Source organism: Ambystoma mexicanum, chromosome 6p, assembly GCF_040938575.1.
Source record: "Ambystoma mexicanum isolate Mex_15411 chromosome 6p, UKY_AmexF1_1, whole genome shotgun sequence".
NCBI lineage: Eukaryota > Metazoa > Chordata > Amphibia > Caudata > Ambystomatidae > Ambystoma > Ambystoma mexicanum.
The window spans coordinates 1199494105-1199520604 of record NC_090935.1 but is presented as its reverse complement, the minus strand read 5'-3'; the positions used below and the strand labels follow the sequence as shown (position 1 = coordinate 1199520604).

General features: G+C 45.9%; 1 protein-coding gene across 2 annotated transcripts in view; it reads right to left on the bottom strand.

Moving 5' to 3' along the window:
* The window catches only part of GOLM1 (golgi membrane protein 1), a 499462-nt gene that overhangs the window by 373568 nt on the left and 99394 nt on the right, over positions 1-26500 (bottom strand). For both annotated transcript variants that reach the window (XM_069625846.1, XM_069625847.1), the window contains exon 2: positions 3091-3240. In XM_069625846.1, the coding sequence (XP_069481947.1) occupies positions 3091-3219 (129 nt within the window). In that variant the 5' untranslated portion in view covers positions 3220-3240. The remainder of the gene's footprint in view (positions 1-3090; positions 3241-26500) is intronic.

Below are 26500 nucleotides of genomic sequence, written 5' to 3'. Positions count from 1 at the left end.
AACAATATTCTTTTGCTTTAACGTGGGTCTCTAAGGATTAACTTATTGGGCCTCATTACGAAGTCAGCGAAACACTAAATCCACTGCCTGACTTCCCGGTGCCCCCGGGACAGGGGAATCAGTAAGTCCCCATTTTCGTTTTGAGTCAGGAAAGGACTCCATGGGAATGGGGACTCTGAAGCACTGGCACCGCTGGTAACGGTCCTGGTCCTTTTGTGAAAAGTCTGCCTGCAGGGGCCGTTGCGACAGCCCCTGCAGGCAGACTCGTAGTATGGTGGTCCGAAAACAAGCGTGCCGGTGAGCTTACCGGCGACCCCGGTGAAGATGGATGGACTTGCAGTGCTTGGTCTCGTCTTGGGCCTCCACGGATGGGGCGCCTCAAAGGATTTAGAAGCCCGCTCTTCGGACCGGCTGGTCCTGGGTGAGGCAGGACCTTGCTCGGGGCACAGGGCAGAGGCCTTGGCACTCAGCCACGCCGCCAGTCTACTGTGTCAGTCCTTCATCGTTTTCTTGGAGAAGCTGAGGCAGATCTCGCACTCTCCAACCTTGTGGTCCGGGTGAAGACAGAGGCATTGGAGCAGTTTGTCCTCCACAAACATGTTCTGTAGCCCACATCTGGTGCAGGGCCTGAAAAGGTACCTTCCTTCCTACTTCTCCTCCGTCATGGCCGGAGTTGCGGAGTAGGCCCGATGGCCTTCTGGAAACTTCGAAGAAACTTTGACGATTCTCGCCCTTGAGGGGAACTTGAAATTCACCGATAAACGGATCCCTGCTGTCGGCAGATGGACAGAAGAGTACACAGCCTCTTTTTTTTCCTTGACGAACGACTGGGAATATTCATGAGCATGCAAATCCATGCCAGACCCCATGCTAGGGAAGTATTTTTACAAGTAAACCATCTGAGCTCTGCAGTTTCTCAGGGCCATGTGTGAGTATGCCATCAAGTTCCTATTTTTCCATTTGGATTCTGGGACCCATGGTTTTTTCTCCCATTTGAAATTTAGGAAAACAAAGTCCCACAATGCCAGGAAAAATGAGGACTGGATGGCATTCGCAATCATAGTCATAGGAAATTGTAGAGCTCTGCTCTACAAGACATTAGTCTAGGCCTTGAAATACAAACTTTAAATATGTGTGCCAAGTGGAACTCGGAAGGTGTGTTCATGTGGTTAAACTGCACGAGTTAAAATCCGAGCTTCACTGTTTAACCACAAAGTGTGATGCTGGGCAAATAAGGTAATCCCTTGTATTATAGAGGACTGGACTCAGCAGAGACATTGTTAAGTTTGTTCTCATTTTGCTGCCAGTCACCACAGTGGCATGGCCATCCAGAGTATTACCCAAAAGAGAACGAGTGAAATGTTTTGTTATGCTAGGTTATTGAATCCTGTATAGCACAGTCTACCATAACAAAGCAAGTGTCAATGCGCGTGTGTTGGGGTAAAGGGGCAGGTAGATGACAAAGTACATTTTTAATCAGTGTGCCATAAATCAATATGCCTGCAGCAATGATAGCCATTGGGTTAATGTGCCTACTGCTGAAATCTATGTTTAAACTGCTTGCCACGGGTTCCAATCCCCTCAAGTTTCATCCTTCCGAGTTCATATTGGAGTGATGTCACTTCCATTGATATCATATGCAAATTAAGGGGCCCTGCAATGAATATGCCATATTTTTTTTTTGATTATGTACTAGTTCTTTATGGGGGGGGGGTTCCTCACTTTTTCTCATGCTGTTGGTATTGGTAAACTTTATACGCAATATTGTGCGATTGTTCCATTTTAAATGATTTCTGTGTTCTTGTTTGGTTAAATGTAAATAAAGAATAATAAAAAAAAACATATGCCGTAATTGCCTCTGCAATTCCTAGGGCCGGCCTTATTTCGAGACCAGTCAAATCCCCCCCACCCCCTCAACCTCCTGAGGGCCTGCAGATATTGTGGCTCTGCATATAACATATGGGGACTAGCTTTCCAAAGGATCGGATTCCAAAAACTATAAAAGACCGTCATCATACTGTTGCGTTAGAAACTATTCCTATGCACCAACGACTGCTCTCAGAAGTTGTGCACAAGCAATGTAAACTGCAGAGCCACCCCTGCATGCGAGGAGCGAATGCTCAGTCGGCAATGGAATTAAAGGTTGCGCTTCATAAGTTACTCTAGGACGTAGCTCTTGAAATGTGCTACGCTGCAAAACACCACCACCAGCAACAAACCTCTCTACGACACCAGGGGTTAGGTCTAGAGTCTATAGTCTATAATACAAAACATCTACACAGTTTGTACATGATTTGGCTGTCTAAAGTGCTGGAAATGGAAAACATTTATTGGGGGACGGCCGGAGCTTTGGGAAGGAGGAAGCAGGGCCAGGTTGCCGCAACCAAGTATCTCTATATAGACCCCAATCCTGGAGATTTGCACAAAAGCAAAATTAATTATGGGAACATCATAATGTCCACAATTTAAAATGTTTAAAATGTCATAGTGATTCATTAAGAAAACCCTTTAAGCGAATAATGGACTCTTCCGTTTTGATTGGTCACAATATTCACCCTAATAACGAGATGTCTGTAAAATGCAGGACATATATATCAGTTTGAACAGCTGCAAAACTGAATGTGAGGTCTCAGCAGTTTATGTATGCAGGCTGAAAGCGCTCTGCTCGATGTGGCGCAGGACCTGCGAGAGTCGTGTCTGGGACCACCTGGGTCTGGAGGGCGGCTGCGGCAAGACATTTTGCTCCCTCTTGCTCCGGACCATTTCCTATACTCATTTGGCAGAGATATGGAAGCAGAAACTCGAAGCCTGGTGCGGCGAGAGATGGAGTGTGGTGGACTTTTAACGTTCCGCCTAAGTACTGATCTAAGATTAAAAAAGGTTTGTATGCTTGGGGTGTCAGAAACGGGTGATAAACGAGTGCAATCATTTTACTGCATGTGCATTTCCCAAGGGCAGCCTCCCCCCAAAAGAAAAATTAACACACACGAAAGCTCATGCAAACAAGGCTCTGAGGCTGGATTTGAAGAAATGCTCTGCACACACGCATAAAAGCAGTAAAACGACATAAAAGGCTGGCAGTGTTCTTACCTGCAATTCGATACTGCGAGAGTTGGAAATCCAGTAATTGATTCCGAGAACAAGCACACATGCCAGGAGCACGGCCACCAGGAGGGGCGGGGACTTCATACCTCTGCGTCCGTTTCCAAGCCCCAACATATCAGGCACAGGAGACTAAATCTGTCAAGTAAAACGCAAAGTCACTTACATGAACCTAGAATGATTTCTGGCACTTGCTTAACATGCTTGTGGAAAGCGCTTTACAACTATATGTAAATTATTAGCCTGGCACTTGCTTAACATGCTTGTGGAAAGCGCTTCACAACTATATGTAAATTATTAGCCAGCTCCCCGGCTGCACTTACTCAGAGCAATGCTGTACTGATCGCACTTCCCCTTTCCCTCCCCCTGGCACATCTCCTCTCCCCCCCCCCAATTGCGCGATCTGAATGACAAAAGGCCTAGTAAGAGTTTATTTCGTCCTCCTATCTTGTCGTGTTGCACCTAGAAACACTTGTGTACAGGCGTGTTATAAATGACTTCTCATACATCATAAATACAAGAGGATACAGAATGGATAGCCTGTATTGTGCCCTGGTAATGCCACTGCCTGGTTCTGGCAACACAAGGCCAACACTTTATTAGCTGGCAAATGTTACAAGATACCAGGGAAGGCATTAGAGCAAAAAAGGCACAGTTAAGGTTAATTTTTATATCAAGTTAGGTAATTTTTGCTGCCATACCATCGCCAAAAAGGACTTTCCACAATGCTGATCAATCCTAGTTTTTTGATGTACAGTGATTCTAGTAATGGCATGAGGCGAGTATTATGCATCGCTCTTTTTTTTTTATTTACAAAATAGCAGTAAGAAACAAAACTACAGTTCCCATCAGGCATGGCTCTGGCCCCTCCTCCTCTCCATCCACCAATTTGTGACCAGCATGCCCAATAACTCCTTCCACAACAGTCATGCCGTTCTCTTGTCTGCAGATGACAATCAAGGTACGCCTGGGAGACTGCCGCCCATGAAGCGTCCAAAAAGGCATTTTAGCAAAACGTCTGACCCTCTGGATAACCAGAGTCTAGAAAAGGACAAAGGTTATTAGTGCAGAAGGGATGGCCATGGGAGGGATAATACTTGTCTCTGTGCCATTAATAGAATCGCGACTGTCATAAGACTAGGACCAATCAGCATTCTAAGACAAGGCACGGAGGCTCCTATTATACAATACTTCAAAGCCATGCCATGCCAGACATCGAAGGATTCACAACAGGCTTGCAGGAAAACACATAAAAGTTATCAACATTTGCCCAATTTGAGAATATCTTCCGGCATGGCCCCTGCCCAGAATGCCTCCGAGGCTATGGCTCCCTTGACGTCCTTGACCCATTTAGCAAGCGTGCGGTAAGAGACTGGCTGAAAAGATTTACAGACTGACTAGAACAAGGTACCCATGGACCTCTTCAAACCGACCAAAACCTGTTCATACTGCCTTAAACACTGAACCACACATCGGATTGTTTGGAGAAGTCAGAAAATCAATCACCCTGTTACTAGTTTTGGTACGTTTATACAAGCAGAAAGAAACTCCAGAGGTTTTAGGAGGCCATTTCTCAAAAAGGGAAAGAACAAGATTAACGTCCCAGAGGTTTTAATAGTGTGCCGCTGAATGCTTGGCTACCCGTACCACTTTCAAAATCCTATGAATCAATAGATGGTGTTCAATAATCGGGAAACCATCCATTGGGTCATGAAAAATAGAAATAGCAGACGAAAACAATTAACTGTCTCATACGATGCCAAATCTGCCAGCTCAGCTAGAAAATTGACAAGGGGCACAAAAGGAGGTGATCTATCAGCCCTGATAGATACCTCTTGTGGGCTAATACAGGGATGCGTGTTAGCGGGATGCCTTTTCAATTTGTATCTGCCAAACTTGTGGGAAGTGCTTCCTTCATCTCAACCAAATTAAAAGATGCGAGTTGTTTCTGCGTTACATACGCTGATGACATTCTACTCTTAGATCAAACGCAGGTGGGATTAAAAAGACCCCTAAGGAGATTCAAAGAATCTGCCAAATTAAATAGCTTAACAATCAACCCAAAGAAAGAATGCATTATCAATTATAAAGGCGAAAGGTACACATTGAATTCATTCAGATGAGTAATGAATGGTGAACAACTTCCGGTTGTGAAAAACGTTAAATATCTAGACTTCTCACTAACAAAACCAAAAGAAATAAAGGGTAGTAAAGAGGCTCTATGGGGGATAGTTAGCGGCTCAAAGGTTATACATTACAAAAAAATACTGCTGCTTCTCAACCAGGCTGCTCATACAATTCTATTGCACCAAAGCCATCCCTGTTTTGATGTATGGCCTAGACATTTACTCCAGGCTTGACAATCTTGAATTGGAAAAACTCGAATCCTTGTTATTGAGAAAAGTGTTAAGATTACCCAACCGTGTTCTTATAACAATAATACGCTTTGGGTTGGGGTTAACCTCCCTTCTGGTCGTCACCCAGTTGAGGATTGTTTTATTACTATTCCTTCAGATAGTGGTCAGCAGAGTAGATACGGTTTAGAATACATTATTGAGCTAAATGTAACATGGCAATGAGAAGGGCCCTCTGGCAGAATTTAAACAACAGTGTGAATGCATATTGGAGCAAAATGAGGTGTTCACTCGTGTGAAAATCCGGGTCAGGCCAAAATTAAAGTGATAGAAAAAGATTGGATTATAACTTGTGATAAAAGAGCTCAATATAGCCTGACCAGCTATATCAATACTGAATGCAAAAAGAAAGGAAGTCTCCAGAAATACTTAGAGCAATCTCCAAACAGTCGATACAGAGATTTAAGGTTCCGATTTAACACTCTCCCAGCTGGAGAGATAAAATTAATACATGAAATTCAAAAAACTGCACTGTGCCGACATTGTGGAACCGTGGTTGAAACCCTTAACATTTAATGATTCTTTGCAAACCTCTCCAGTAGTTAAGAGAAGAGTCCCCCCCCCACAATTTGTTTATTCCATAGATTCACTGAACTCACAGTACTTCTGAAAATACATTGTACACAGTCGCATCTCCTCCATGGTGATTGGAGAAGTTCACCTTTTGAAAAAGTTTAATATTATTGTTTAAATGAATGAATGAGAAACTTGAATAATGAAAAGAAGATGGCAAATAGCACCAGTATTTAACAATGAAATGGACATTTAATGAACATTTATGAATGTACATTTTATTGATGATTCTTTTTAACTATATGACCGTGAATAATGTTTTGAGTAAAATGTATGAGGTTTGAAATAAACCATTTTGTACAATAAAAAAAATATTTAAAAAAAATATCCAGTTGCATTTTTAGCAAAGTTGTATTTGTACCCATTGCGGTTGACAAACCGTGTAGAAGGTATTGCTGCAACCCGAATGGGGGGTTTGGTGTGCATTTTGTGCTACATCTGCTGTGAATGTGGTCCCTTTTGTTACCTAGTTTTGGGGCCGGAGATTTATGTGTGTGGAATTTAGCGATTTGTCGTGACAGTGCATGCTTGAAATCTAGTTGAGTACCGCAAGTAATAATACGGTAAGGCCTTGTTGAGGGCTTGCGTTTGGGTTGTGGTTTTGTTGTCTGAGCAACCACTGGGCCAATTTGTATGGACATCTGTGAGGCCTGAATCTGTGGCCAAGTTAGGGGAGCCTGTGTAGGATGGGCAACGTGAATTTTGTGGCTACGTTTGAAGATTTGTGAACGTGCTTACGATTGCGAAACCTGCAGGACTTCGTTTTTCCCTTTATGTATCATGTGGCGAGTCAGATTTCGTGAGTTTGCTTGGCCTGGAAGGGACCGAAGGGGTCATCCTCTGAAGCTCACCATCCAAATGGGACCTGACCGGAGTGGCTGCGCTGTCCTTTTGCTAGTCTGGTGTTTGGGTTGGGTAAGCATGCTTCACATTTGTTGCTGCGTCTTCATGTTGTTAGTCATATGCATGATGCCGCTGCATTGTCCCATTTAGCTTTGGACTCGTGTCTCCACGGTCTGTGTGCCGATACATATTTGATTGTATGCTGGAGGTTTGTGGTCGTGTTTCCATTCGGCTATGCATGGTCTCCTCAGGCTTAAAGCTCATGCCTCCCCTGCCCGTCATTGTGGGGTATATGTGCGTTATTGAGGTTTCCCTCACTGTTGCTTGAAGCATGGGGGAAGACGTCTGTGTTGTGAGTCAGTGCATGATTGTTTTGTCTGTAAGGTAGAAAATGGTGTTGCGACTGTGACCGAGTGTACGACATTCAGCATACGCCCAGTGTGTGAGAGAAAAGGGTTTTATTTAGATTCTGGCATGTTCCTACTGGCCATCATGTCAGATGTGTAACGTTGGTGGGCGTGTGAATGAGCAGTAGAGAATGTTAAGTAACTGAATAAGGAAGTATTCTGTTTTGTTACTCCTACCTACTGACGCGAGTATGTGACTTTTGCAACATACATTATATCACATCACTTAAATTAACTTAAAAACATATGACCTGATGAGGTGAAGGGGGAGAAATTATGAAAAGCAGTATAAATGGAAGTAACACCATCAATGTTATGGTGGGTTTAAACACAAATAAAATCTCTTCCATCTGTAAAGCGTACAATAGGCAATTTCAGCCAACACGCCGCACACGCTACATACAGCACCACCAAGTAGCCATCCCTGGAAGCTCACCTCAGTTCAGTCACAAAACAAAATATTGCAGGTATGCAAATGAGCTGAATGTGACCAGCTCTATTTGCAGGGTTAGATACTTGGAACTCTGGGAGGAACTGCCGGGACAGCAGAGTCTTCAGATATGTCCACAAACCCATTATCACAGATTAAAAATGGTACTTCCAATTCTCCCCATATCATCACAAATGTGCACGGACAGCCTCTTATTTTTCTTCACAAATCATGCAACAGTCTCCTAGCTTATCAAACAATTGTCCCTTGGCTCAAAATGCTTGCATGGCTCGATTGTACATTTCATGAAGGGTTGCTGTATCATTTTGCGAAAGAGCAGTTAAACATGTTTTACCATTAAACCAGGAGTATGTTTGGGACGAAAACAAAAAAAGTGTGAATATTTCAATCTCTGGGTTTTATTGATGCAGACTTGTGCGTCACGATTTATGGCTGCAGAACCTCAAGCGAAATATGGCCTCACATATCTATGGCTGACTTGATTGCCCTAAAGCCAGTCTTGTATTGGGTGAAACTTTGGTCTTCCCCGGGCATGGTTCCATATAGAGATGCCCTGAGGGACTTTTTGCAACATGGTTGGGCTTTTCACGCAAGAACAATGTTATGCGCGTTGAGTGCCAGATATTTTTGGGATAACCCTTAATCGTTGCCCCTCGCTGAAAATTGGTCTTAAGATAATTGCAAGGCGTTCCAGATTTTAGAGGCCCAAAAGCACTCTTTGAAGAATGGCCCCAAATTCTTTTCATCTAACTCACTGGGGAATTGCAAAACCTTTTTAGATGGAATCCACCCCCCTTACGAGCACTCCCTATATGTCTGCTTTAGATTGGGTTTCCTGTATACTGCTTGGTATACTCGTGAATGGTCACCACACAATTCTGGGGTATGCCCACTTTGCAAACAAGCTGATGACACTTTAACCCACTTTACGTTGATATGCCCAATTTTACTTTAGCTGAGGAGAAGGTAGGTATTTAACACCCTTTTTAGTTGATATGGGGATACTAAGCTCAAGGGAAACAATGCAGCTTCTTACCAATACGCTGGAGTGGAAAGTTGTATTTGCTTCGGCTAGGTATGTTCATTGTGCACGGCTTTTGAGAAATGAGCTGATGGATGACATGTTACCATGTAGAATATCCCTCTGCTGCGAGCTTTGCTCGCCTCGAAGTTAAAATCTTATTCTAAAGATGCGTTTTTACCTTGTATTCTTTTTCTTCTCCTTTTTCCTATTGTATGTGGTACTTATGTTTTCTTTTGCATTAATGTCCCTTATTCATATTGTATTTACCCCGTTGTTAGGGAGAATTCTCAGAAATGTGCCAATTCCCTCTACCTTAGAGACCCCCATCAACTTTGTGGATTTTGAGGGCTTGATTTTTTTAAACCTGGAGAGAGTGAGACCCTTTTTCCCACTCATGTATTTTAATGTGATTTCTGAACTCCGAGTTTCTTTTGGTGGTGGAGTCTGACAAACTCCATAGGCATCTTTTACATTGTGGCACACAGCACCCTTAGTGCAGTGACATAGGGAAGTCTCTACGATTTCCCCAAGATTTAAATACCTTCTCTGGAATAAACTACTGGTTTTCCAGAGCATTAAAGTGAAATTGAATTTACATTTGTAACTTTCTAGACCCAGCACACTCTATCGTACCATAGGGTGCGGAAGGGGTTACTTAGTATCCCCCTTGCCTAGCTTCTCCTAAAAAAAATGTATGTTACCCTTTCCTGACAATGTCTGGTGGCAGTGGTTTTGTTTTTACTACCGTTCTGCGCCTTTACCGCGGGCTGCGTTTGGTCTTCTTTTTTTGCCATTTCTTTGTGGAAAGGTCCTTCTGGAGATTTACTCTGCGCGCCAAACCAGCTTTGGTCCCTTTGTTCATTTTGTCTTTGGCTGGATTCACGAGTGAAGCCTGCCTCTGGCTCCAGGGTGTCTGGGCTAGGCAGGAAGTGAGGGTGGTGCCATAAACTCACTGTGCTTAGTCTCCTAGGAGACCCAAATGCACTCTGTGATGATTGGCTGGCTGACTGTCCGGCAATTACAGCCATCCTGCTGGGTGACTGACAGCTCGGCTGGAATGAAAGGGAGAGAACTGTAAAAAAGGCAAGTCTTTTGGCTTGGAAGGCAGAGTCAACCACTGGACGAAGGAACTGAAGAAGCACTTAAAGAGGATGCCTGCTGCAACTCCTGGACTGTTGGTTTGTCCGGTGGAGCCTTGCTGCCGAAACGCCAAGTTTGCATCGACAGAGAAGCCCCTGCAAGGATGACTTCTCCCCTTGAGTTGGTGGGACCAATCAACTCCAAAGTAAGCCGCATGGACATCCTTCTCGGAGCTGGCTGAAAGTCCACAGAGTTGCTGCTGGGAACCGTAGAGCCAGGGAGAGGAACACTGGTTTGTGTGCGTTGCTTTTAAGTTGACCAGGAGCTTCAGGAAGATCCTCCGGACTCCCAGGAAGCAGGACTGACCGAGCCTGAGCCCCCTCAGAGTGTGGGACCCGAGAAGCAAAGAAAGTCCATCTCAACAGCCAGGAACTGCGGTGTTGCTATTTACAACAGACACGAGGAGCTGAAACACTAAACAGCCACTGAATGTGAAGTTGGCTGGTTTCAAGTTTTGACTGTCCCAGTGCAGTGCAGGAGTTCCCCGACGTCCTCCCTCTTGTCCCCACGACTGAGGCCCAGGAACAGTGAGATATGCAGAGCTGCACAGGAACAGGAGTGATCTGCTGAATCTTTTCTTCATTTTAAACGTAATGTACAAAGTCTAAGAGAACTTGCCTCTTGGTGTAGAGTTGCTTGCATCTTCTACTACTCACAAGTCTAACAGCTTGTGTCCCTACATTGATTCATCTTTTTCTTCAAAGACTTCTGAAACATTGTGCAAAGGCTTTTCTACTTACCGTCAAAGAAGTGTTTCAGCCCATATAGACTCTTGACTATTGACTTTGACTTAGCCTGTTTTAACTGAATGACTCTTATTGGGGATCTGAAAGTATTTGCCTTCTTAAGAAATATTTGTGGTATCTTGTTTGCTCTAATAATCTTTCCCTTTTTACTTGCTCTTAACTAATTCTGAATGCCAACAGTAATACATAAGTGTCAACAGCACCCTAGCAATTGAAGTCACCTGTGGGTATAGGCCTCTGCTGTATCCCATCCCAAATGTGCATTTACTGATTCTGAACTTAAGAGAGTGTATAATTTTGAAATACATTTGTGTGGTGTTTTACAGTGCTCCCTTCTGAAGAAAGTTTATATTAACCGACTGGTAAATAAATGAATAATTGTTTATCAAGAAACCCTGTGTGTAAGTGTTTGCTTGAATACTTGTCACTGTGAACCTCTGTGTAACTCCTACAGCTCACATTAACCCCTCTTGAGATAAGCCTGGCTACTTGTCCACACTACCAACCTGTGTAGTACAGACTTATACCAAAGGTTGCGTTCCTATTGCCAGGAGGTCAGGGTTGTTGTAGTGCACCCTAAGGTTACTGCTTACAATCTTGCCTAACAGCCGTGTTTTAAAAAGGAAAGCTATTGCACCAGATTGATTGATCCCTTTTGCAAATTGTAATGTATTAATTGATAGTGAGGTGTATGCTAAAGGACTATTTCGAATAAAGGTTTGAAATTAATATGGCCTCACATATCGCAAAAAAAAAAAAAATGTATGGCCCGAGTTGTGGGAAAGGTATACCAGTGGTTTCGGAAAAGTTAACTGTTCAAGGGTGGCGGGAACTTCACGTTTAGTGACGCTGCTTCTTAATAGGCAAATATTGCAGCTTTTATTTTGGTTTTTATCAGGTCAAGGTGAAGCATATTTTTTTAATACTGTTGTGTCTTTTTAAGTTCATATATTTTAAGGAGCATAACTGGTAAGCCAGAGCACACACTTCTATCGGTGATTATGTAATATCTGAATCTTTCTAACATGACTGCCAAAATGAAAGGGCTTTCTTTATCAGTGAACATGCAGACGCTCGGCTATCAACATGAGCTAATCATTTCTGGCTCAAACACACCACTGAGTGCTCATCGAGCTGCTGTCATTGTCCGGCAATAGTGCTCGCCGCACCAGCCCCGCCCCACGAGAGGGAGGGAGCACTGACGACTTTCTGAGCGTTTTCTTGAAAAGAGGCCACTAACCAAATCACTCAGTACCCAACATGTGACTGAGCGCAGTACAGCAGTAGCCTGCGGCTCTAGGGTGCGAGGGCGTGTCTGCATGGTGGTGCACGACTTCAGAGGGGCCCTGGGCTTGCCCAACAAACACACAAGTACATCATTTCAGGCCACAGTGCACCTGAAGGGCCGTGTCGAAAACATGCCATTTGAAAATGGCGTTTGCAGCTGGCAAGCAAGATGGGATCAGCAAATGTGCAAACATGTACACGCGCTAATCCGTCTCCTCATTCCTCTCTGGCCCACAAAAGTTACAGTGGGTGTCTTCATCTGCATGCCATGGGCATCTGAAACAGAATTCGGTAGGCACTTACATATGGACGAACGAAAGGGTCGACGGTGGCCTTGCAGTCTAGGGAAACTAATTACGTTTCCCCGCTTTTTTCACTTTATACTGATCGTATGAGGTTAATGCCTCCATATAGGTGCACAGTTCGTACAGATGAAGAACACGTCCCACAAGGGAAAGGTCTATAAAGTGTAGCAAGCAAGAAGAAAAATGTAGGGGCCGGGGGACACTACAAAAACATTTGGACCAACTCGCGCAAGCGGGAGTAAAGACATAGGGCGAGTTGACTTAAGCAGCGGAGAACATTAGATGGGGAGGGGGAATGCACTTTGCTGGCAACCTGAAAACGATGCGATTGCAGTGTGGGACTAGCGCCTAAAGAATGCTGCTTTTTGGAGGTTTGAATGCGAGGTGGTTGGGGAGGGGGGCTGTAACAAACAGCTGGTATAGGTGTTCAGAACCTTACAGTGAACATTTACCTGGTGAGATGGTGGCCAAGGGAGACATTGCGTATTGAGGTGCGAAAAACAAAACAGTGGCCAAGGCCCTCGGCATTAAAACTCCAATGTTACGAGACATAACCAGTAGCAGCAAGCTGACCCTACAAGTAACAATGAATGGTCAGTCGCCCAAATTTAGGGCCCGAGTTAAGCAAAGCCCATCATGGACAACCTGCTGCCACAGGTCATATTGCCATTAGCACCCACAATGTGACGCACTGGTGCTGGAGGTAGGGAGACCAGGTTTTCAAAATAAAAAAAACTGGGACAGACCACACTCAGACGTAGGGCTACAGTGTCCGTGGCCTTAAATACAAAAAGGACTAAAAACACAAACACGACTCAAATTACACTGTAGTCCTGCTTCTATGTTGGGGCCTGTCCCAGAGCAATGTCTGGGTTTGTACTGCAGGCACATAGCTCTGATTGGAACATAGAGGCCATGGAGGAAGGGGGAGGGTCACAGTGGGTGAAAAGCAGGTGGCGGGGGGAGAGCCGCAGTGGCTGCCCAATATCAGGATTTCTTAAGCGGATCCAGGCAAAAATCAGGACATCCACCTGTCCATCCAATTCCAGGAAGGGGTTTTTAAAATGAAAGTCTCAGAATGCAGGGAGTGAAGGGCAAATACCGGGACAGTCCTGGCATAACCGGAGCTGTCTTGTCACCCTAGCTGGAGCCACTTTTGACATTTTGTTTAATTCTTTTTTTTACTTTTGCTTATTTGGCAAACTAAACAAAGTAATTTGGTTACTGTGAGCGTTCAAGTCTGGGAGGAAAACAGAGATACAGTGTATTACAACAGTATCATTTCATGAGGTATCCGAGGTACATACATTACATTGCACGCTGGGATAGTATAGTTAGTAGGTTTACTTTGTGGCATTCATTCAAATATTCATCTAATGGAAGGCCAGCCAGATAGGTACGGAACGCCGACCAGGTATTACTGGTGCCAGATGTGGGGGGCAGTGTGTCAATATATATCTCCTCAGTGTTCTGGGCCCAGGTCAGTGCCAAAATCCAGGTTTTGGCCTTGGGCAGGGAGACATGTTTCCACTTCAGCAGTATACATCTCTTGGCAATTATACAACCTGTGTTTACAAATGAACCAAGTCTCTTGTTCGGGAGATTAGCCCATATACCAAACAGGACACCCAAGGTGGAGCGTTCAAGGGTAATATGCACAACATCAGAGAGAGAACACAATGTCCCAGAATGTTCCCAATTGGGTGCAGGACCAAAACATATGCATGTGATCGGCAGGGCTAAAATGGCACCTAGGACAGCAACACTGCCCACCCAGAGAGATCTGCCTGAGTTTTTTTGGGGGTGTAATACATTTTAACAATTTATATTGTATACATCTGAATCTAAGGATGTATGCTTAGTGTGTGCACACATGCGTTTCCATTGGGCGTCAGACAGTTAGATCCCCAAGTCAAACCAGCTGATGCGTGTCCTCGTGATCGAGGAGGATCATACACCAGCATTTTGTAGAGTGTTGATAGTATACGGCGGCTGCCACAAGAATTGGCAATGAATGCCAGTACATGGCCTCTGCGACTGGACAGCTGCTTGTAACCAGTAATATTGCATAGGTTCCATCCCTGAGCCAGAATGTTCCTGCCACCATGTTTGTGGGGTGATGAATGTCCCATCTGAGAATAGATCGTCCACGCCCCTGTAGTCAATATGTCCCCATTGTACTGCCAGTGCAGTGTGCCAGGAGGGGCCTAGACCAGGGAATTTCCACAGCAGAAGCCATTTATAGTATGGGTGGTCTTTGTGTAGTCCGAGAAGATGCAATGTCAGGCTAGGACCGTGGAGGACACCGGATCGAATGGGCAGTCTTTATATTTGCCATCCAACACGAGAGTTCTGAGGGCAGTGGGAGGATCTGACAGGAGCTTGAGCCTGACACAAGTTGGTTGTATCTTATCCCCATAGGAGTAGGGGGCATATTGGGCCTGTGCGGCTAACCAGTATAGCTCGAGGTAAGGGGCCATGAAGCCCCCTCCCCCCATCATATGGGGGGGAGAGGGGTTATATCCACCCACGTTTTCCGGACCGCCCCGGCATGACACAGGAATTGTGCGCAGAGCCCGTAGAGTTTGGAGAAGGACCTGCCAGGCCAATATATATATATATATATATATTTGGGAACCAACACCATCTTTACTAGGGACAGCTTATCCGCCATTGTAAGAGGGAGTGCCCTTCATCTGGCCAGCCTGCCCATCACATAGCCCTCCATCGCCCCATAGTTATCTCTCAAGTGGAAGGATCTCGAACAAGAGACCCACACTGCTAGGCATTTAATCCCATTGGGGGACCAACAGAGGTGGTATCCGCCACACGGTTGCTTAGTACTACTAGTTAGTGGGAATATCCGTGACTTGGAATGGTTTATCGTGAATCTGGAGAAGCACCCCAGCTGAATTAGGTCTTTGAGGATTGGGTCCACATTTATTTGAGGATCTCGCGTACAATAGGACATTGTCTGCATAAAGTGACAATTTCGGGTGGTCCACTGAGGTGGATTCCCCGGTGTCCATGACGGGCGCAGATAATATCCGCCAATGTTTCGATGACCAGGGCGAAAAGGATCGGGGAGAGTGGGCAGCCCTGCCGAGTGCCCTCCCAAGGCCCAGGAGTTATGATTTGCAGGAGTTCACTAAAACTCTGGCAGTGGGACCCGAGTATAGCAGTTTAACTCCTTAAGTGCCATGGGTATTTCTCCCCAGTGCCAGGGCCTTTTTTGGTGATTTTGGTATGTGGCCATTCAATGGCTTGCAACTTTTTTGTTACATGAGGTATCTCCGCCAAAGTTGCCTCCTTTTTCTCCCACATGTAGGCGGTCGTAACGCCACCTAGGAATCCTAGGTTGCTGTAGGGGGGGTGAGAGAAAACATGCCAATAATATGATGTACAAAGAAGCCTGTGGTTATTTCCTTGTAAGAGCTAGGAACAAATGGTTTGCTGTGCTGAATTCCCCAATTTCCTGGCTTTCAAGAACAGGTTGAGTGGAAACGAAAAAAAATTATTTTAATGTGGTTATCAACCGTTTTGTGAGAGGTAGGCGATTTTGGCCATTTTTGCCAATTGGACATGCATGGACGGAATGGAAGAAAAGGGTAGGAAAGCCGAATTGGAGGACAGAAAGGCAAGTATTTCTGAAAAGTAGACAAAATTCCAAGTTTCGGAAGGGGTGATTTGCATAGGTCAGGCAACAACTAGGTAGGGGGAAACTGCCATAGATTGGGCGAAAAGCGGGAAAATGACAGAAAAAAAAGGTATGTGTTGGACATGGTTGGCTTGGTACGGCAATGGCTTCTATGAATTTTGAGAAAAGCAATGCTCCGCTACATTCCCCCCGACTCTTGCAGTTAGGGGAGCACACATTTTTTGTAGTGTTTTATAAAACAAGCAATACCACAAGGCAAACACTGAGCCATGGTACACAGGAGTTTTACGCTCACGGCCTGAACAGACGCACTTAGCATGTGTAAATCGGGAAAACCAATGTGGTGAGGAACGGCAAGCATACATTTTGTGAAAGAGCACAGGCAGAACTTTTCAAGGGTAGGTGACTTGTGCAGGTTACAAAAGTGTATGGTGCCTAAAGCAGCGACTAAATGTAGGTCACATTTGGGAAATGAAAGGGTTGTGTGACAAAGGCCACCAGCAAATGGGTCAAAACGTTATGAAAACCACACAAACACAACACATGGCCTACCGTCCTGCGTTCCCACAGGTGTCCCGATGAAAACGGTACCTCACATCTGTGGGTGCACCTACCTGGCCGCCAAGGGGAAAGCCTAAAACACAAGTAACCCCAAGTCTGTTTTCTGACCGGAATTTGAGACGCTCTACCGACTGGCTCAACATACAGATATGGGCCTCGGGTGCCCAAGCCACTGGGGAAAACAGGGAACCCCATGCATTTCCGAAAAGAGGACACCCGTGGGAATCCGCAGAGGTATGATATGCCCAAATCGCCACAGAATTTATAACCCAGACACCCCCGCAAAGTCCAAAATGTGGGGGAAAAAAACGCATTTTCCGCACATTTCGCTCGGCTCACCCATCGAAACACGCCCCCAACAGCACATGGCCTACCGTCCCGCGTTTTCACAGGTGTCCCGATGAAAAAGGTACCTCACATGTGTGGGTGCACCTACCTGGCCGCCAAGGGGAAAGCCTAAAACACAAGTAACCCCAAGTCTGTTTTCTGACCGGAATTTGAGATGCTCTGCCGACCGGCACAACATACAGAAATGGGCCTCGGGTGTCCAAGCCACCGGGGAAAGCAGGGAACCCCATGCATTTCCGAAAAGAGGACACCCGTGGGAATCCACAGAGGTCTGCCTTGCGCAAATTGCCCCAGTTTCTATTAGCCACAATCCCCGACAAAGTGTGATATTTGGTGGGGAAAAAACACAATGTTCACTTTGTCTGGGGTTCTGGGTAATAAATTCTGAGCCGCTTTGCGCAAGTCAGACCTCTGCGCATTCCCACGGGTGTCCTCTTTTGGGAAATGCATGGGGTTCCCCGTTTTCCTTGCTGGCTTCGACACCCTAGGCCCAAATCTGTAGGTTGACCACATGAACAAAATGGTCAGTGGCGAAAGGCTTGGGGTTACCAGTGGGTTACCCTTTTCCTTTTGCGCCCCCGGTAGGTGCACTCACACATGCGAGGTACCTTTTTCGTCGGGACACCTGTGGGAACACGAGAAAGTATGACATCTGTTGTTGGCGACGTGTTTCGGTGAGTGGACACAGGGAAATGTCTCTGAAATTGGCTGGAAATGAAGACAATTCTCAAACATTTCGCTCTGGCCACCCACCGAAACACACTGCCAACACCACATGTCCTACCCTGGCCACTCCCCTTCCACATATTTTCTGGCTGCTTGTGGCCGTGAGAAGTAGAGCACCCGTGCGTCTCAAATTGTTCTAGTTCAGACCGTATCTGCACTAGCACCTGCGGATTTGAGTGATTGGAGTTTTCCAGCTTCAGGGAATTGAGTTTGGTTTTGGAGCGCTGAAGGTCGTTCCTAATGGTTTTTAAGACCCCAGCTTCTTTAGAGATTGACATTCCAGGGATGTAGACTTTAAAGGCTTCCCATTGTGCGCCGGCAGCGTCGTACTCGTCACATTACACGTAAAGTATGTCTCAATATCTGATCCGATCCCTGTCTTAAATACCATGTCTCCAAGTGCTACAGATTTGAAATGCCAAGCACTACCGGACCCAGGTGGCCTGACTGTGTTTAGAGTCAGGACTACTGGGGAATGATCAGAAAGAGTGCAGGGAAGTATTACAATGTCCCCGACTCTATCCAACCAGCTAGATATCACAAATGTGTCAATACGTGAGGAACTATTTTGTATGGATGAGTAGAACATGTATTCTCTCTCGTGGGTGTAGTAGGTGCCATGTGTCGCCCAGTTCCAGGTATTCCATGTGGGCAGAAAGTTGTTGAGCTGTGCCTGACCCGGCTCTGGGGGCCACAGCTGACCAGTCACTGGTCTGATCAGATTCATGTCCCTTATCCCCAAATGATCGGGACCCCGATGTAACTAGTGAGTATTGACACCACATCAAAGAATTCAGGAGAGTCGATATTGGAGCCATAGGTGTTAACCAGCAGTAATTCTATATCATTGATGAAGCAGTGGAGAATGACGTACTGCCCCATTATCTAAATAGTTGTTCTTTAAGATAGATTTCACTGATATATGAATTAGTGTCATGACCCCACTAGATTGGTTTGAATACGAGGTGAAAAATCTGTTTGCCCCTCAACGCCCCTTTCGCATGTGTCTCCCTTAGGAGAAGCTCATTTACCCCATTACCGTATGCCTATTAACATAAGCCATGACCTTATGTGATTTTGGGAAGTTTCCCAAACCCCTCACATTCCAGCTCATCACCTTAAGCTCCATTGCAGAGGGTAATCATGGTTACTGGATGCACCACTGACCTCCCCGTGTGTGTTTCGCCTTTATAATTAAGGACATTTCCAATCTTGTACTCTTCCACAGACCTCCCACTACACATTACGCCTTTATAAGTGAAGATGATTCCAACCTTGTACTCTGTTGGCAATTCGTTTTCCGCCCCTATTCAACCAGTGTTTGCTACGAGCGCTTGAACCTTCAAAGAGACCTCCAGTGGAGTAACTTTGTTGAAAATATTGGGGGGGACATGACATCTGAAGAAAAAGTGCCCCAGCCAAATGAATGGGGACAAAATGGTGTGCCATGAAAGTTGGGGGGGACAAACACCCCCGTCCCCCCTCTAAAATTACGCCCATGGAGACCTCCCAGTGAATAATCCAGTGTCATGTCTCACTGCACTATCTCGGAGGAGCTGCATTGAATAGATTTATTGGAAAATACTGCTTAGGCGAAAAGTCCCCTCAACATGCTGCCAAAAAGCTCATCCGTTGGCGATCTGCGTTTCAATTGCTGTAGGTGCAGTAGTGTTTGCAGGTAATGGGAGGGGTGGGTGGCTATTGATCTGGGCATGTCCCTTAAGAGGTGGGAATGGTGGGTAGGAAGGGGAAGCTGTATAAAACTGCATGCTGAAGGGGAAAATGACATGTTAGGCATTTAAATGCAGTTTTTTCACTGTGTTTTCATTGTGGGGTGGAGTGGAGGAAACAAATGACGTTTGAATTGGGGGTGACGGGGGTATGGGGAGCAGGTGTGTGTATAGGTGGCAGAAAAAGGGGGAGGGCAAAAGTAACAGTTAATTTTTAACACCCCTGGGAGGAAGCAATGCAGGGGTGCTGAAATCACTTTGATGCGTTCATGTCATCAACAAACAAAAGAGGGACTCCAGCAGACCAGCACGGCTGCCTCGGAGGATCTGATAAGTAATCGTTTGCATTTTTAAAAATCTCAAAGAGTTTCTAGCACCCACACGTGTAGATCTCTGTTGCGAGAAGCAGAGAGAGGGGTATAAAAGGTGGTGTCAAGGATCTATGGTGATGCAGCATTCATCATGCTCAGAACAGGGGTGCAACGGAATCTACATTTTGCGGGCTAACAGGTGGTGGGAGGGGCCACTTCAGAAACTGGGCACGGCAAACTTGGAGGATCTGCCCCCTCTGTTCTACCCCAAGGGTTGTCAGACTTGGAGCCCAAGTATCAAATGGTAGTGGACCAGCATTACACATAAGTGTGTGCACACACCACACACACCCACACACACTTAAACATCCAAGTCACCATACACTCGCTCACTTGCATGCACTCCCAGCCCCCCATACATCATACACTCCTTCATACAGTCACTCATTCACACATATTACCTACACCCATGCATACATACAAAGTGAGCTAACATGCAACCTTCTTTTACAAAGGCCTTCCTGGACTCTCTAGCTAACAAAAAGTAAGTGTGCACCTAAGCTCCCTCCCCTCGGATGTGAAAGAACATATCACATTGTTTGCTCGCATCCGTGGGGGCGGGTGGCTGATGTGTGCATTTGATTTTTGTTAGGCAGAGAGGTGAGGGAAGCCTTTCTTGAAACTAGCAGCTTTAAAGTTTTGCAGTGTTTGTGCAAATACATTGTTCTGCACGAATACAGCAGAACTTTTAAAGCCACTGGTTTCATGAAGGGCTCTTCTCCCCTCTCTGACTAACAAAAAGCTATGTCTAGAAGACCCCGCGCCTCAGCTCACATTTCGGGGGTGGCTGAAGCCCGGTTAGCGCAATGGCATTGCGCGCCTGCCTCAGAATGATGGGCTTGTTCCGGTGTTTACAGCCTGTATTCAGAGCAACCTGGCTGGGCCCCACACCCGAGTGCTTCTGGACGATAATTAAGAGAGGCCTGACAGCTTGGTCCCAGTGGTTCAAACTACTTTGGGTTTGCCTTAACATACTCAAATGAAAAATCATGTATAATCCAAAGAAACAAGGTCTAGGAAACCACTTGAGAACTAAAACTCTGGATAGCTTCACTTACAGGGGGGAGATGTACAATTGTTTTGCTGTTTAGTTGGATGACTATGGTGTTAATCCCCCCCCCCTTCCAGTGGCTGGAACGGGGGCTATCGGCCCGGCAGCCCAAGTTATCGGCACGAGCGAAGCAGTAACCCAGGTTGCTAAAAAAAAAAATATATATATATATATATATTTTTTTTTTTAAAGGATTTTCCTTCGTACAACGGGACGTGTGTGGTGTCCCGTTGTACGAAGGAAAATCCTTTTCCAAGATGGCCACCATGGAAAGGGAAGAGGGGCTCCGTACAGAACCCCTCTTGCCTTTCCATGGTGGTCTGCGGGAACACGGGGAAGGAGCGGATGCAGCAGTGGCAAGTGTTGCAGCAGAAATAAGGTTAGTAAGGGTGTGGGGGCGAAAAAATAATAAAAGGGACGGAGGGTGGGTGAAAGATGGCAGCGGGGGCAGCTGGCCGTCAGGCGGCATGGAACGCGGGCTTGTACAGGCGGCTTAAGCCTGCGTGCCTAGCCATCTGATTGGCTGGCTTACTCCGCCAGGGTGCCAATACATTTTTACCAGCGAAACGGAAGATGAGAAACCTATCGATACAGTTACATATCTAAGTTTAGATGGAGAATCCAGCTGAAAAGCACGTGGGTGTAAGCAATGCAGTACTAAACTGTACTCTATAGAACCACAGCTGTTTTGCTTGGGGCAGGCTATACTAAGTCAGAGTAAGGGAAAATAAGTCATATGTTTCCATATCTCGTTTAATTTTAAAGGGGGCATATGAGCCCAGATGCTGATGCTAAGCAAATACGATCTTTTAAAATGGATGCTGTATATATTTCAGCCTACATCTCAAGAGTCCCACTTGCCAATAAGACCTTTACTACATTAAGGGCCACCTGGCAATACAGAATCCACTGACCAATCCGCAAAATGGGCGACTTATTTGCTGCAGAATGTTTTGCTTTCTAATGAAGCCTGGTTAAGAGCTCATACAGATCGAATCTTAGCAAAATGTGAAGAAAATCCAAGCGTAGATCCTACTATTCAGGTGAACTGGCCAGTGAATTGCTGCAACCAAACCTTAACAGGGAATACACTTCTCTCCAGATGCACGGGTGCTGTCTGATGAAGCTGGATAGCTCAGTTAAGAACTGATCTCGTACAGGGCAGTTTCTACCCAACTTGGTGCCCAGGGCGAAAGAATGCGCCCCTCAACCCCCCCCACTGACTGGCACAGTCATTCTCAAACTGCTCCCGTGTCGCACGACAAAACCACTCCTCAATATCAATAAATCATTGCTATACAAATGAAGCTGGTTTCAATACAATGTAATTCAAGTACTTAAAACTGTCCGTAGTGGTAGATCACTGACCATTTGCAGGCGTTCTGGTCGTACCATCTCACTTGTATTTCGCAAGGGGAAGTACATATGAATTATTTTCTGATAGGTTATCTTTCCAAGATGGACAGCCTGGTACACTCCTACTGTACTCTTTCAAAATACCTCTATGAGATTGGAAAAGAGACGGCACCAATGAGTTTTCCAGTCAGATTTGCATCAAATCACAGATTTCAGGAATATAACAATGATTAGAGATCTCTATATTTGATAAACACGTCTGTGATAAAAGGGTTGTATGCGTGAGTCTCTAAAATGTACAACAGACACATTGCTTGGTGCTCATATCACTCTTCACAAAACACATCCTAACATCAAAATGATTGGAACCATGAACCATACAGTCATTCAGACAGCTCAAGTTTTTGGATGCGAATATCAAATGGCTGCAATATCAGCCACTCAAACGGGGTGCAAGTGCTCTTTTGCTTTGTTTATGGAGAATTTTAGATAGGGGGGACTGGGTCTCAGTGCAAGCATTCCCAGCCCCAATACAAAGCCATTTGCTTTGTGGACAGCCATGTGGAAGGATGTGGCAGGGAAACCAGTTTGGAAGCAACTTTAGGGGCTGGCTGATTGTGAGTGAGTAGTTTCACAATGATTGTAATCCGTTTTTGGCCTGCTTTATGCACTCTTTGTAGTGGTGTGAGTTTTTTAATTTTTTTTTATTGTTTATTTAATGTAATCATTTATGTATGTATATATTATGGTGAGCACTGTGTGCTAATCTGGTGTCTGTCTAGTGTTTCATTTGGCTTCTGAGCCTGTTTTTCTGTGCTGGGCTCCATCCAAAGGGTGCAGTCTGTGGGGTGTAGTCCTTTGTTTGTGTCTGGCCTTTTCCCAGTCCCACCCTCTCCCTCCAACCTGCCCACCTCCCCTGATTGGTACGTCCACCTGGTCATAACTGACCTTCCCAGGGCAGTCCTCTGCCCGGCAGCCCCCACGGCTAAGGACCCAAGGCAAAGGGCGGCTCCTACATTGGCAGATCCAAGACGTGTCTGCAGGTGCCCGCAGGGGAAGCCAGTGAAGCAATCGGTCAACAGACACCAACACAAACTGAGTGTGGCATGTGTGGGGTGTAGAGCAATTACTCTACACCAGAAAGCCCCGCCACTCTACCTTACCTTTCCATAACGTAGACTGCAATAGACTTACACCATGCATACTTAGAGAGATTTGTGACCACCAACATAAATCTATTCATCGCTGGACTGTAAATGTTGCATTGCATTACACACTAACTTACTTGCCAATGTTAACTAGTGCCACACCTAGAGAGAACTGTGAAGATTGCCCTGCATCGCATATAGATAGGATTGTGAATGTTAGCATGTGCCACACTTAAATGAAACTGTGAATGTTACCAAGTGCCACACTTGGAGGGAATCGTGATCACTAGCTTGCCTCACATCTAGACAGGATATTGAAGATTAGCAAGTGCCACACTCAGATGGAATAGTGAATGATAGCAAGCATCACACCTAGCCATAACTGCAAGGACAGCAATGCCAATTAACCGATGCAAGGACAGCAATGCCAATTAACCGATGCAAGGACAGCAATGCCAATTAACCGATCCACTAACAATTTCACCCCTATGCATACACCTCTCGAACTCTACCCAAACACAACCACAAGCCTACAACACAGCAATCCGCACAAACTTCACTTCACTGCAGCAACAAAACAAACCACACAGACTCGCACAACAGCACACAGCGACTACCGACCGTAAAACACCCCAAGCCCAGTCAACGGATCCACCGGGCTAAGGCTGCCAACAGAACATCACTGCTCTCTTGCACTTTTCCAGCTTATTCCCACTAACTCACCCCCCTTTCCCTTTTTCAGAGCCTCCATAGCGCCAGGGGACCACTCTGGTGGTAATAGTGCACGGTACAAATAGCCTTTAACATTAACATCTTTAGGGAATTATATCTAAAGACAGGAAAGAATACCCAACAAGAGACATCCAACGAACAATACACAGAAAGGATTGTACCTCTTACCAACTTTAGCCTCACCAGTAATAAGCTGATGAAGAGTTTTAAACAAAACCAGCTTCTAATGCATGGTAAAGGGCCCAAAGTTCCTCAGCCACTATCTCCTCACCATTACACAGGCCTCATCGGTTAGATCTGCAAAAACAGCAGGTCTATGCTTCATCTAAAAGAACTGGCTTTAGCATCTCTTATTAGTGCTGACCTGCAGCTAGTGAAAATCATGGCGTGGCAGTGTAGAAATGCTTAGTGTATGTTCAATGTGAGGCAGCTTCTTTGATTGCTTTAAGTGTTTAAGTGTGGGAACATTATGGCATACTCAGAGCCACAAACAAAAAACGTTTCAGTGTGCTATTGTATGGACATGTGACACAGACAAAAACAGGCATATGTGCTGTTACATAGAGGAGCGCCATGCCATTAACCAACAGGGTGGCAATGACTTGTGCAGCACACAAATCATTGCTGCATACATCAGCGCATTTATTTGCCATGGATTACTGTCTGCATGGTGACACAATGAACCCTGCTTTCCTAATCAAGGTGCCAAGTCACACCGAGGAGCATCTGGTGTGCGCTAGGCAGTGGTTGGCTTGTTAAGAAAATGAACAGTGTTTTGATGTTGAGCAGATGCATTTAGTCCATGTTCAAAAGCAGCCACTAGAATACTTAAGCAAGAAAATGACAGTTAACCTTCCCAGGCTTGTGCCATATGCAACAAAAAAGTTATATAGCAACAAAACAAAAACGTTTTGGTGTGTCAAATAAAGAGACTTGAAAATAAGGAACAAGTTACTTACCTGTAACTGTTGTTCTCCAGCATGGGTCTGGCATGTATTCACATGCTCATGAATAAGAGAATATTCCCCGTCGTCAGGCCGGGAATCCTTGGTATAGAAAAAAATCAGTATCAGTTTCGTTTCTGATCTGTCTTTCTTAGTAGTAACCAATCACTGGTCTCTGGGTCATACTGCCCCCAGCCAATGACTGCCCTCTCCCTAAGCCCCGCCTCCGGCAGCCATCCTCAGATTTGGTAGCACGTAAAGTGGCAGTATGACCAAGTGAAGAGCCGCAGAGGGGTAGGCGGGAGGGTTCGCATGTGAATCCATGCCAGACCCATGCTGGAGAACAACAGTTACAGGTAAGTAACTTGTTCCTTCTCCAGCATGGGGTCTGGCATAGATTCACATGCTCATGAATAAGAGAATACATAGCAGTACACACATGCACAACCACGGAAGGTGGCAACAGGCTCAACATTAGGCAATACAACAACTCAACATTAAGCATCTCTTACCTCCTCACCAGGCTCACCTTAGGCGAACAGGTTGCGCAGCACTGCTTGGCCGACCCTGGACTCCACCCTGGAGTCCCGATCGACGCAGTAGAATCTTGTGAAGTTGTGCGTCGACCTCCACGTTGCAGCCCTGCAGATGTCCAGCAGGGGCACACCAGACAGGAACGCAGTGGTAGCAGCGATCGCTATGGTCGAATGGGCTCTCGGACAGCCGGGCAGCTGTCGGTTTGGCAACCGGTGACAGTGCATGATGCAGCCGGAGAGCCATCTGGAAATGGAAGTCTTCGAGAGAGCCTTCCCTTGATTCACAGTCCCAAAGTTCACAAACAGCTGTGACGTCTTCCGAAAACTCTTCGTGCAGTCCACGTAGAACTTCAGCGCTCTAGCTACATCCAGCGAGTGCAAAGTCCTCTCGGCCGGCGACGAAGGCGACGGGAAGAAAACTGGCAACACCAAGAGCTCGTTGAGGTGGAAGTCCGACTGCACCTTGGGGCTAAAGGATGGGTGTGTCCTCAGCACCACCCTTGTGTCATGAAAAGTCAAGTATGGAGGCTTGCAAGATAGGGCCTGGATCTCTCCCACTCGTCGTGCGGAGGTGATGGCCAGGAGGAAAGCTGTCTTCCAGGACAGGAACTTCAAAGGTGCCGAATACATAGGCTCGAATGGGGCCCCCCATGAGCTTGGTCAGCACCACATTAAGCTCCCGCGCCGGGGCAGGAGCCTTCACCGGCGGGAATGATCAGAATAGTCCCTTCATGAATTCTTTCACCAGGCGATGACACTACAAGGACGCCCAACCCGTCGTCCTGGTATATCGGGAGATTGCAGCCAGATGTATTTTGATGGAGGCGTGAGCCAGTCCAGCTTCGGCCAGCGACAGTAGGTACGGCAGTACTTGAGGGGCTGTAATCCGCAGAGGGTTAATCTTCTGTGCACGGCACCAGACAGAGAACCTCTTCCATTTATGTCCGTAGCACTTGAGAGTTGAGGACGCCCTGGGCTTTGCAAGAACCTCTCTGCAGTCGGCCGGGATGTCGTACCCTCCAAACTCTAGTGCTGCAGGAGCCAGGC